This window comes from Phyllobates terribilis, unplaced genomic scaffold (assembly GCF_046119375.1).
Source record: "Phyllobates terribilis strain yellow unplaced genomic scaffold, ASM4611937v1 Scaffold_2__4_contigs__length_985480577, whole genome shotgun sequence".
Taxonomy (NCBI): domain Eukaryota; kingdom Metazoa; phylum Chordata; class Amphibia; order Anura; family Dendrobatidae; genus Phyllobates; species Phyllobates terribilis.
In genome coordinates, this window is record NW_027362762.1 from 381,825,441 (window position 1) to 381,838,609 (window position 13,169).

At 40.5% G+C, this 13,169-nt stretch overlaps 1 protein-coding gene across 1 annotated transcript in view; it reads right to left on the reverse strand.

Moving 5' to 3' along the window:
• Positions 1-4,447: 4,447 nt before the first annotated feature.
• LOC141211172 (UDP-glucuronic acid decarboxylase 1) overlaps positions 4,448-13,169 on the reverse strand; it is a 47,886-nt gene continuing 39,164 nt past the window's right edge. Inside the window, exons 7-10 of the mRNA XM_073664800.1 lie at positions 9,397-9,457; positions 7,833-7,890; positions 5,545-5,648; positions 4,448-5,356 (exon numbers count right to left, since the gene is read on the reverse strand). Coding sequence (XP_073520901.1) covers positions 5,225-5,356; positions 5,545-5,648; positions 7,833-7,890; positions 9,397-9,457 — 355 coding nt within the window. The 3' untranslated portion in view covers positions 4,448-5,224. The remainder of the gene's footprint in view (positions 5,357-5,544; positions 5,649-7,832; positions 7,891-9,396; positions 9,458-13,169) is intronic.

The following is a 13,169-nucleotide window of genomic DNA, read 5'->3' on the forward strand; positions in this document are numbered from 1 at the left end:
TGGAGGGTAGCATGGGGGGACATTGTAAGGGCACAGCCAGGAGGGGACAGTATACCAAGGAGAGGGAGTGTGATGGGTGGGCACAGTATAGAGACTGTCCTATACAGGGGACAGTGAGAGGACACTGTGAAGAGGGGGCCCAGTATGGAAAGGAGAGGGCAGTGTGGGGAGCATGTACCATAAGAGACACCGTGTGTGGGTCATATTTTGTGCATAGAATATAGTGAGGGGCAATTATTTATTCAGGGGCTCAGCATAGGACAGATTTTTATACAGGAACTATATAATAAGGGCATTGTGTATGTGCTGCAGAAGACCTGAGAAGATGGAAGGCTGCAGAGACGAGCTGTGGATGAGAAAAGTCACCATGGCGTCTCGACAATATTAAGAAGAAAAGGAAGAGGATGACTCCAGAGACGTCATCTATTAAGTACCTGGATGTAAAAGCTTTTTGTGACACCACGGCCACGTCCCCCATTTAATGCGCTCATTTTTTGGAACTGGTTTTTCTAAACACTACTCGTAAAGAGATGGCAGAAGAATAGATTTATTTGCAACACTACTAAAAAACACACAGCGGTCCAGAGAAATTTCTTGGGCCTAGAAATGGCAACAAGACAGCTGATGCTAATTGTTTTATTTCCAAGACTACTTGGGGGGGGGGGGGGCAGAGTATACACAGCGGCTTAAAGGCACAGTACACACAGTGGCTAGTTTGCAGAGTGCAGTGTCAGAATCTGTCCATCACTCCAGCTGCATCCTATCCCTACACTAATGAGTGCATAATTGCGACACTCGTGATGAGGCCATTATACAGGCCGGGTCACGTGCTGCGCTGCCAAATCACAGCCATGCCAATACTTTCAACAAGCTTTATTGGACTGGCGAACCCGAATAGGAAACTGGACGTACAGTAAAATGTCAGTGGTTGGGGCTCGGTACGGCTCCCGAACTTTACAGTTAAAGTGAACTGGCAATTTGGGATGAGTGAACCCGAATGGTAAAGTGAATATGGTAATAAACTCCAAAACAATTGTGGAATTGCACTTTTTTTTGCAATTTCAACGCATTTGGAATTTTTTTCCCAGTGCATTACCTCATAACGTGACACTGGTCACATTTAAAAAATGAGGCCAGGTCATTAACCTACAAAGTGGCTCGGTCCTTAAGGGGTTAATCTAGTGGACTCAATAGTTTTCCCCCTTTATTTATCTGGCACCGTTATAAACCTTCATCACAAACTTACTGTTTTAGAAAACTACATAACATTTTCGCCACTTTAACCATTTCAAATCTGTTGTCCCATCAGCCAAAATTGCACAAAAAATATGGCATCTTGTAGAGTATTAGTTACAGAAGAAATAAGTCTACAGTCATGGCCAAAAGTATTGAGAATGAGACAAATAGTAATTTTTCCAAAGTTTACTGCTTAATTTTTTGTAATGGCAATTTGCATATACTCCTGAATGTCAAAGAGTGATCAGCTTAACAGCAATTACTGTACTTGCAAAGTCAATATTTGCCCAGAAAATGAACTTTAACCCCCAAAACACATTTCAACATCATTGCAGTCCTGCCTTAAAAGGAGCAGCTAACATCGTTTTAGTGATTGATCCATTAACACAGGTGTGGGTGTTGATGAGGACAGGGCTGGCGATCAATCAGTCATGATTAAGTAAGAATGACATCACTGGACACTTTAAAAGGAGGCTGGTTCTTGGTATCATTGTTTCTCTTCAGTTAACCATGGTTATCTCTAAAGAAACACATGCAGCCATCATTGCACTGCACAAAAATGGCCTAACAGGGAAGAGTATCGCAGCTACAAAGATTGCACCTCAGTCAACAATCTATTACATCATCAAGAACTTCAAGGAGAGAGCTTCCATTGTTGTCAAAAAGGCTCCAGGGTGCCCAAGAAAGACCAGCAAGCGCCAGGACCGTATCTTAAAACTGTTTCAGCTGCGGGATCGGACTACCAGCAGTGCCGAGCTTGCTCAGGAATGGCAGCAGGCTGGTGTGAGTGCTTCTGCATGCACTGTGAGGCGGAGACTCTTTGAGCAAGGGCTGGTTTCAAGGAGGGCAGCAAAGAAGCCACGTCTCTCCAGAAAAAACATCAGGGACCGACTGATATTCTGCAAAAGGTACAGGGAGTGGACTGCTGAGGACTGGGGCAAAGTCATTTTCTCTGATGAATTCCCTTTTCGATTGTTTGGGACATCTGGAAAACAGCTTATTCGGAGAAGAAGAGGTGAGCGCTACCACCAGTCTTGTCTCATGCCAACTGTAAAGCATCCTGAAACCATTCATGTGTGGGGTTGCTTCTCAGCCAAGGGAATCGGCTCACTCACAGTCTTGCCTAAAAACACAGCCATGAATAAAGAATGGTACCAGAATGTCCTCCAAGAGCAACTTCTCCCAACCGTCCAAGAGCAGTTTGGCGCCCAACAATGCCTTTTCCAGCATGATGGAGCACCTTGCCATAAAGCAAAGGTGATAACTAAATGGCTCATGGAACAAAACATACAGATTTTGGGTCCATGGCCTGGAAACTCCCCAGATCTTAATCCCATTGAGAACTTGTGGTCAATCATCAAGAGACGGGTGGACAAACAAAAACCAACAAATTCTGGCAAAATGCAGGCATTGATTATGCAAGAATGGACTGCTATCAGTCAGGATTTGGTCCAAAAGTTGATTGAGAGCATGCCAGGGAGAATTACAGAGGTCTTGAAGAAGAAGGGGCAAAACTGCAAATATTGACTTGCTGCATTAACTCATTCTAACTGTCAATATAACCTATTGGTACTCATAATATGATTGCAATTATATTTCTGTATGTGATATAAACATCAGACAAACACTAATAAAAACCAGAGGCCAGCAGATCATGTGAAAATATAATTTTGGTGTCATTCTCAAAACTTTTGGCCATGACTGTACATACCCCTGTTAAAATGCCAGGGCTTTGTCATGAAAAAAAAAATTATACCAAGAAGAATTAATTAATTTCAGAACTTTTTCCAACTTTAATGTTGCCCATAATCTGCACAAATTCATTCAGAAACAAACTGAAATATTGAGGACGAAATAAAACTAATATAATGTGGTTGTATAAGTGTGAACACCCTCTTACAACTCGGGATGTGATTGTGTTAAAAATTAGCTAATCACATTTAAACTCATGTTAAATAGTAGTCCGTACACGGCTGACTATGTTTAGTCATTCTGATTAACCGCATATAATCTAGTAGGATTTTCCTGACATTTTCTTACTTGCATTTAACAGAAAAGGCCATGGTCTGTAAACCGCTTGCAACACAGCAAAGGGATCTCATTGTTGAACGTTACCAGTCAGAAGGTGGGTATAAAAATAAATAAATTCCAAGATATTAGAACCTTGATGAAGACAGTAATCAAGATGTGGCTTAAATTTGGCACAACAGTTACATTATCTAGAACTGAACGTGCCTCAAATATTAATAAAAATACTAGAAGAAAATTGGTCTGGAACGCTGCCAAGAGGACTACTGCAACATTAAAGGAGCTGCAAGAATTTTTGGAAAATACTGGCTATCTACTGAATTATGACAACAATCAACAGTATTCTTCATATGTCTGGCCTGTGGGAAAGGGTGGCAAGATGGAATCCTTTAATTAGAAAGAAAAAACATTAAAGCCGACTTGTTTTTCCAAAACCGATGCGGGCTTATGCTGTGATCAGTCAGTCAGATTGACTGACTGACTGATCACAGCACCCTGAGTCCGGGGGCTGATGGCATAGGTCCCCGCACCTCTTCCCGTGCCACTCAGCCATCAGTGACAGCTGTCGGCACTGAACTGTCACTGCGTTTTTACATGCAGTGACTGTTTAAAGTCATGACGGACAAAGCATGTCATTGTGCCAGAACTGACACCCGCTCATGACGTGCTATGTCCATCATTAGTTGTAAAGGGCTTAAAGGTGTTGTCCAGTACTTTATTATTGGTGATCTATCCTTAGGATAGGTCATCAATATCAGATTGACCTGACACCCATCGATCAGTTGTGTGTGTCGGTGGCTGGAAGGGAATAGTTGCGAAGCAGAACAGCAGAGCTCCGCCAACCAAATAGTGATTGACTGCGACCGGATACTTCAGATCCGCTCCTATTCAAATAAATAGAAGTAGGTTGGCAGTATTCCACGGTGTATGAAATGCAATGTTTCACTCCACACAATTATCACCTGTGGGGACAAGATGTAAACAGTTAATTGGTGGGGTGTCAAGCCCCTACCTATTTTATATTGATGACTTACCTATTGGATATTGGAGCTATTGGATACGTCATCAATATAAAGTTACCAGACAGTTCCTTTAAGAAAATAGTTTTCACTTACTCAAAGAGCAATGTCAATTTATATAGACAAGAAAAGCACCAGTTGACTATTGTTCTTATTTTATTAAAATAGCATATTCAACCACCATAAACTGATAATACTTTATTTTCTTTATCCAAGAATACACTTAACAACACAATAGTGATTCAAAATATTCTTATTTATCAGAGCTGCTTTCAAATTGAAATGTACAGCTTTGTGAACATTGAGGAGAACAAAGATAAGGTTTAAGTAACAAAAAAAAAAACCAAAGAACAAAGCTTCCCCACATGTTTTCACACTCTTCAGGAGTATATCTAAATTGGCAGTATGAAAGAGTGGACCCTTACAAGACTGCCCCAATGTAATGCATAGAGTACATACCATATTAAAGTACCTACCATATTCTTTAAACATATATAAATAAATTGGCATTTTTATATCCATGTTAGCTTCAGCTTCAAAAAGAAACTAGTAATTTAGACCCGTTGTATTCAGCAGAGTCTGAAAGGACTAAATGGTGATTCTTAGCTGGCCCCAGCACCAGCAGTAGGGCTGACCTGTCCTCAGACAGTTGTCAAAAACAGTCACGGCAAGATATATAAAATGTGGAGATTTCCATGTATTTCCTACTCTACTGTACATAGAAAGACATCTTTAAAAAGTGCAAGGCAATGTTTGCAGTTCTCAAATGTTATTAGGCACATCCATTCCTTTAAAGCAAGCTTCATAGGGAAATTCCAGTTTTATTCTTCATGATAGCCCCTCAGAAGTCTCTATTTTCTTGTAAAAGAAACAAGGGGAAAGGGAGAACAAAAATTACATCCTGTAAACCATCAAGATAGCCCCTCTTCTTCTCGGAGTGTTCAGTTATGTCGCATTCTACCTTTTTTTATTCTCGCCGGTTTTGGCTTGGGTATATATTGGTTATTTGCTTGGTATTCAAGTTCTTTACTAAAGTAGTGAATTGTTTTATTCAAGCCTTCCTCTAGTGGAACCTGAGAAGAGAGAATAGCAAGAAAAACTATGTTACCGTAGCTTTCTGAACTTACACCAAAGTCAACAAGAACAATCTAAAAAAAAAAATAGATTAATAGTATATATTTGAAATGATATAACACATATATATATATATTTTTACCTCTACTGAGGCAATGATGCTATGATTAAACTCCAGTATACATACCACAGGTTCCCATCCAAGTAGAAGCTTGGCTTTCCTGATATCTGGTTTTCGCCTTTGTGGATCATCTTGAGCTTCTGAAAGAAACTGTATTTCTCCACCACTCCCTATAATGGAAGAACATATACTTAATAGTGGTTTGTGTTTTTTTTTTTTTTTCTTCTTTGAACCATTAAAAAAAAAAGCAAAAAAGATTGACTTTGGCGCTCCATGGCACCTTAACCAGCGCAGCACGATCTTCCTCGGCTGACACTCGAATGCCGGCATCTTGTGATTAGTGGACCCCAGCGATGTCATGAAGAGCATTTTACCATTATATGGCAGGGTCTATGTAATCGCAAGAAGTGCCCATTATGTTGGCATTCAAGTGATGGCCCAGGAAGTTTCCTCTTCCTTGGGATGGCAGCCACAAAGTACAAAAAGTACACTGGACCAAGGTAGTGAAAATCTTTTTGCTCATCTTTATAAGTCATACAATGTTAAGTGCAGTATCGTAGTGTCCAATGTTTGCCATGGGTAAAAAATAAAAATATGCCTGGCCTATGATGTTCTCCGACCAAAGCCTCATTAAGACGCCAATTTAAACACGAAAAACACTGATAGAACTTGTACATATTTTATAGTCTATGGCGCAGTTCACATGTTTGTATTTTGGGGCAGACCACTGCAAAATTACCCAAAGACATGTCCGATTTTGATCAAGGTCACAGCTCAAACTCGCCAAGTCTATGGGTCCATTAAAGAAAAAAGAAAACATATCAGATGTGCTGTCCGTTTGATTATAGAAGCCCGAGACACCAAGTTTTTTTTTTTCCTTTTGCATATGAGAAAAAAACCAAAAAACTGATGAAGCTGATGGTAAAACAGACACGGACCAGAACACAGATGAAAAATTGTTCAGTTTTTTTGGGTATGAGAAAAATCATCGTCTGAATGAGCAATAACACATGTAAGTATAATGCATGAGAAGGACAAGTCACAAATGAGGTCCAGCAGCAGCGTGGTCACAGTGAGGGCACCTGCTCTATTTTCCAGAGGCCAAATGGATATGGAAGAGCAGTTTCCATTTAAATATCAAGAATGGAGACTACTTTTTTTTACTTCTTTATTTTTTACACGAGATACAATTTTTGCTGTAAAAGTTCGGAGTTGCAGCATAACCACAATATTTTTCTAAAAAAATACTCTGTTCATTATCAAAATTGTGTGATAAAAAGAGAAAAGAAAATACAGTGGTCCAGTGGGTGGAGTAACTCATTCATTGCCAGTATGCCTTGTATAATTAGACAGTGAAGGCCGTCAATCACGGATCAGACCAGCCCCCGTCCCTCTAATCCAAGAACAAGCAAGAATTTAAAGGGTTTTTCTCAAGAGCAAGTGTTCATTTTAATCATCTTGGAATAATAACAATTCAATGTATTAAAATAAAATGTTCCTGCGCAGAGATAATCTTATAAATTTTCCCTTGCTGTGTCTGACCTTGCAGGAGCATGGTCTGATCATACCGCAGCACCTGGCTGGGGAAAAAAAAGTATGTGGACATTACAACACGGGATTGCAAATGATTCTCTGAAGTAAAACATTGTTTAAAAACAGGCAGTGAAATGTTTTACCTCACAGAAAGAATCATCTGTGATCCCGTGCTGTAATGTCTGTATAATCTTGTGCTTCCTCCCCTGCCCAGGAGCCATTACACAGTACACAGCAGGGGCACATTTATAAGATCATCTCCACACAGGAACATTTTATTTAAATACATTCAATTTTGGAAATTATTATTCCAAAAACTCTTGATTAAAATGAACTTTTGTTCGAGGGAAAACCCCAATGGATATACTTTATACTGTATCCTTCTCTCAAATGTCCAGTATACAGCAATCTGCTCAGATGCTCCTTGACCATAACACAATGCCAATAGATTTCATAGCATTTTCATGGGGACAGGTTCCCTTTCAATAGGAAGATACGAGCTGCAAGGACAAATAGTGACATTTGGAAGAATACATTTTCATTTAGACAGTGATGTAGCAGAACATGCCTAAAAAAATACCATTTACATGTTATGTCAGTAGACATTTATAGACTGGGATAAGGCAATTTTACAAGCCAACAATAGTGCATGCCATTGGGTGAAGATATAAAATCAATAAAACACTTGTAAGAAAAAAACTTTGGTATCAATACTAATCACAGACCTTTATCAGCAATTCACGCACAGTACACAATTATCCACCTTGTAATTACACATCTAATAAACTATTGGCAGGATTTCTCAGGGGGCGAGAACTCACCAACAAGTTGCTTAATTAATCTGGCAAATTCCAGGATGGTGTGCTCTTCTGGGTTTCCCTGTGGAGAAGACAATAGCAGATTATAGCTTTAATTGCAAATTGTAATTAATAACCTCAATGCGGAGATGAATTTAGGATTGGCTTACGGTTCTTTAAACTCCAACTACTTTTCCAGGTGAAATGGACAATCATGTACAAAATAATGATATTGTAGAATAGTTTTACCCTTGAGCAAGTCACGTGTCATTCTATTCAATGTGCTGCCTCCCTATCATACTAATGTGGTTCCATGCTGCCCTGGCTTTAGGCTATGTTCACACTGCGTTTTTGCAGTGTTTTTCCCACACAGAAATGGGCCAAAACGCTAGTGAATTCTTCTGCCAGCTAATGCAATGACAATCCTGAAGTGCTGTGCACATGATCAGGAATTTTCCTGGCAGGATTTGCATTGCACTTAAATCTGCAGCATGTCAATTCTTTGTGGGTTTTGCCGCTTTTTTCACCCATTGAGTTGAATTGAGTCAGTCAAATCTGCAGCAAAAACGCAGGTATAAAAATATTTGCGGATTTGCTGTGTATTTGATTGACTCCATTTAAGTCATGGGTCAAAAAGACGGCTAAAACACACAAAGAATTGACCGCGAGTCACATGTGTCAGCTGATGAGAGACTACTCCTCCCATCAGCTTACAAGAGAGCAGGCACCACTGATGGGAGAAGTGGTCTCATCAGCAGATGCCTGTGCTCACAGTAAAAAAAAAAGGAAAAAAAAAAGAAAAAGTTAAAATAAAAGAGATATTAAAATAACCTTATACTCACCTATTCGCCGTAATCTCGAGTGTCCCACGGCGATCGGATCACCCGGCAGCACTCTATACACTGACAGGAGCGTAATCGCTCCCGACAGTGTTTAGCGCTGATCTGCCGGGACAGAGGTCACATGAGTTCATCAGCTGATGAGCTCCAGTGACCTTACTTACCGCACAGAATTTTCTCACACAGCAGTGGTGCAGTAAGTAAGATCACCGGAGCTCATCAGCTGATGAACTCATGTGACCTCTGTCCCGGCAGGTCAGCGCTATACACTGACACAGGAGTGATTACACTCCTGTATCAGTGTATAGCCTGCTGTCCTTTAGAACATTTGCATCAGTGATTGCCAATGTGACTGTTCTAGAACTGACCCAGATCTTCATGGGACACTCTGGATTATGTCATCACATCGGACAGGTGAGGGATATGATTGTAAAAAAAAACAAAAATGAAAAACAGATAACAATGGCTTCAGCAGATTAGGCGTTAGGCGAGTACACTGTTTTTTATTCTTAAATAAATGATTAAAACAGTGTGCACTTTTATTTCAAATAAAGGATTTTTTTCAGGCCGTGTGTTTATTTAAAAACCTTTACTATGGGGTTAGTAATGGGGGTGTCTTTTAGACACCTCTCCATTACTAACCTTGGCTTCATGTCATGTCATGTTTTTTGTGTGACTTCCGCATATATACTTTAAGTGATGAAGTATTACAGCAGAATGTAAATATAAACCCAGAAAAGGAAACTTACCAGATTCACTGGACTGCTGACATTGCTGTTCATTAAACCCACAAGCCCATTAACCAGGTCACTAGTAGAGAGAAGAACCAGCACATTGTTAATGTTTCTTAAAATCTGCCATTAGCTACTACGCTTTGGAACTAAGGTCTGTTGGTTTTGTCTTTCGTTAAGTGGTTGTCCGGTCTTCTCATGAAAGTCTGCAGTCCTCTATGTGACCTCAGACCAGACCTCTGAATCTTATCGGTGAGTGTACCACACGCTGTCAAGATTCTACTGGTGTGGTCAGCGACAGCAGGCAGTAATGTGACCGTAAGTAAGCAAGTTGAATACTTCCGGCCACATTCTGACAAGACGTGCTCGGCCTCGCTCAATTAACATGTACTGGGGCCAAGCAGGTTTTACTAGCATATGACTGCATGTATGCAAAACTTATACTTTTAGTTATGTGACTGCCCGCTCTCACCAGCGACACCAGAGAATCGAGATTGCAGACTTCTGAAATCTTACAGCGTGCGCTATCACATAGAATGACTGCAGCCTTTCATCAGAAGAGCAGACAAGTCCTATAACTAATACAAGTATATTGTATTGTCATAATGTGGCCTAGGCTGGTTATATTCAGCACTGCAGGCTGTGCACAAGGCATGACGGAGTCCGCCTCTGTCATCAATTTCATTACAAGTCTGCAGTAAGGGTGAGATCAGACAAAAGTGTGGACAAAACTCTTCCCAACAGCAGTGACCAATGGCTACAGGATTTTTTAAACTAAATTTTGTGGCCTTTGGCCACTGAAGGTTGGAAGTGTTTGGGTCGCACAGTATGTTAATTAATCGGTCCAGGAGTGAGATCAGAGATAAGCTGCCTAACTAACCCTTAGAAGTCAGTGAGACGACCGTGTAAATCAGACTGCAATGCATGGAGTGGCCAGCTGGTCTCCCATATATTTCTATGAAGCGGTCATGCCTGGGTCAGGAGATCCTCCGGCCAATCCATGCATTTCTGTCTGATCTTGGTCTGATTTATACAGTAGTCTGAATGCAGCCTTCGGGAAAGAAAGACCAAACACAGCAAGGTCTCACAAGTAAAGCAGACGGCAGGAAAGAAGAGTTTTGGTCATTCATTATTTAGGCTACATTCAGACAAAAAAAGATCAATAAATGGGTCCAACAGGTGTCACCTCAAAAAACATGAACGGGACCCTCTACATATCCCACAAAAGGAGAGCAGAAGGAACCAAGTGACAACGGAATTAATCATACAAGAAATAAATGTGACATTCAGACAAAGTGGATTTGTTACAGATTCAGTGTGTACAATAACTCACATGTAACAAACTAAAATTTAGCAGCATAAAATTACCTGGAGATTTCTGCCAAGATTGGTCTTAACTAATCTCTGGGGCGTGTTTATATAGTCTTCCTGGCGATTTTGGATCAGAAAACGTCAGAAAAATAGTTTCTCAAAAATAGGAAGAGAAAAAAAACAAAAACACAAAACTATGTCACTCACCCCGTGACTAAAAAGTTCTTACTTTATTACATCCGGGCGGAGGAGACAGAAAATAGAGCGACGTCCGTATCACAATGCCAAGCACTTCATGCAGGCTGAATTTAGCGCATGGAGCGTGAAACAGCCGCCGCTCTTTTCTGTCTCCTCCGCCCAGATGGAATCTAGGAATCATTTTGAAGCCATGGGGTGAGTGCCACAGTTTTTCCTCTCTTCCTATTTTTGATGTTGCCGGTCTCCTGTTCAGCACCACATGTGGATATGTTATGACTGACTCAGGAATTAAAAAACGGTTACACTTTATACCAAGAATCAATAGTACACGTAAAAATAAGCATCTTTGTAATATTTCTTATCAGAGAGATTTGCTTCTTGCTCCGCCAAAATTGTTAAGTCTACCAAAATTCTGAATGTAGAAAGGAGGAGCTAGAGATAGAAGGAGAGGAGGAAGGAGGAGCTCTATTTCCATAGAAGCTTAGCAGCAGCACCTGCCATCTTCTCTCAGGAATGGAACATTCGCCCTCACTGAAGACAGATTTTACCTCAGAATTGAGAATTTTGATGAGGACTGATCAATTTTGGCAGAGAAAGAAGCAGATTTCTCTGATAATACTTATTACAAAGTTGCTTATTTTCATGTGCACTATTGATTTATGAAACAAAATTAAAATGTCAGTTACGCTTTAACCCCTTCATGGCACTGGCCGTACATATACGGCGCTGCAGGAGGTGCGTTCCGACAAAGCGCGGTGTACGGCAGGACGATTGCGTGGGCTCATACCGATGGCCGGCGCGGTTAAACGCGGGCGTCACCTCTGTATGAGAGCCTACACCCTGCAGCAACGCCCACGATTGGTGCTAGCACCGATCAAGGGCGTTTAACCCCTCTAATGCTGCTTTCAATAGTGACAGCGACATCGATCGGCAAAGCAGAGAGCTCCCTCTGCTCAGATCTGCACAATGCCGCTGAACAAAACGCAATCAAAAAGTCAAATGTAAATAAAAATTCATCTTGTACCGCAAAAAACAAGCCGCCATACAGCTCCAGCAACGCAAAAATAAAAAAGCTATAGCTTTCAGAATACAGAGATGCAAAAACAATTCTTTCTATAAAATAGTTTGTGTAAACACTGGGAAAAAAAAAGAAAATGTTGTATCGCTGTAATCGTACTGACCCGAAGAATAAAGTTATCTGATCACTCACCACACTGTGAATGACAAAAATAAATCCCAAGAAACAAATTTCTGTATCGCTGGTTTTTCTTCATTCTGCCTCCCAAAAATTGGAATAGAAAAACGATCAAAAAATGTTGTTTTCCCGAAAATGGTTTTAATGAAAACGTCAACTCGTCCCGCAAAAAACAAGCCCTCACATGACTGTCGGCCGAAATATGGAAAAATTATAGCTTTCAAAATATGGTGATGCAAAAACTTTTTTTTTTGCTAAAACTAAAGTCTTTTAGAGTGAGATCGCACCCAAACAAAAAAAAAATATATAAATCTGGTATCACTGTAATTACACTGACCAGAAGAATATAGTCATCTAGTCATCTAATCAATTATATTACATGAGAAATGGCATAAAAAATAGATACAACCAATTCTTCACCTGCTGTTGATTTGTTCATTTTGCCTCCCAAAGATCGCAGTAAGGCTCAGCTCACATTTATCCTTCACACTGCACTGAGCACTTACACCGGGATTTCTGTGTGAATATCTGAAATACATGATTTAGTTGAAAACCCCCACGGATGATTCCCTATAGTGAGGCAGATGGAGGCACTCTGGCCTATGATCCAGCAGTGGCAGTCTTTTTAAGCGCATACACATAAGCGTGGCCAACCACAGTTTTGTGCACTTCTGAAAAGGACACCACTGAACAGAGGCCAGACGGAGTACAGAGTAACTCTGCTGCCTCTTTATAGTGAACGGATCAGAAGGGGATTTCATCAAAATCACGTCATTCGGAGATTTAAATGGAGACCCCGATGCAAGTTCAGAGAATAAATGTGATCCCAAATATTGTGTAAAATGTTCCCAACAAAAGCTTCAACTCAATCCACAAAAAAAAGCAAGTCTCCACTCAGGTAGTCATCTGTTAATGGAAATATAGGGAGCTTTCACGTTACTAGTAGCACAAAGGCTCTGGAAAAGTGCTACGGCTCTCTTCACCCCTCAAAAGAAATCCAGCAAATTCTGTACTCCCAAATCCACATGCTGCCCCCTCCTTTCTCAGCCCCACAGTGTGCCTAAACTGTAGTTAGCATTCACATTTG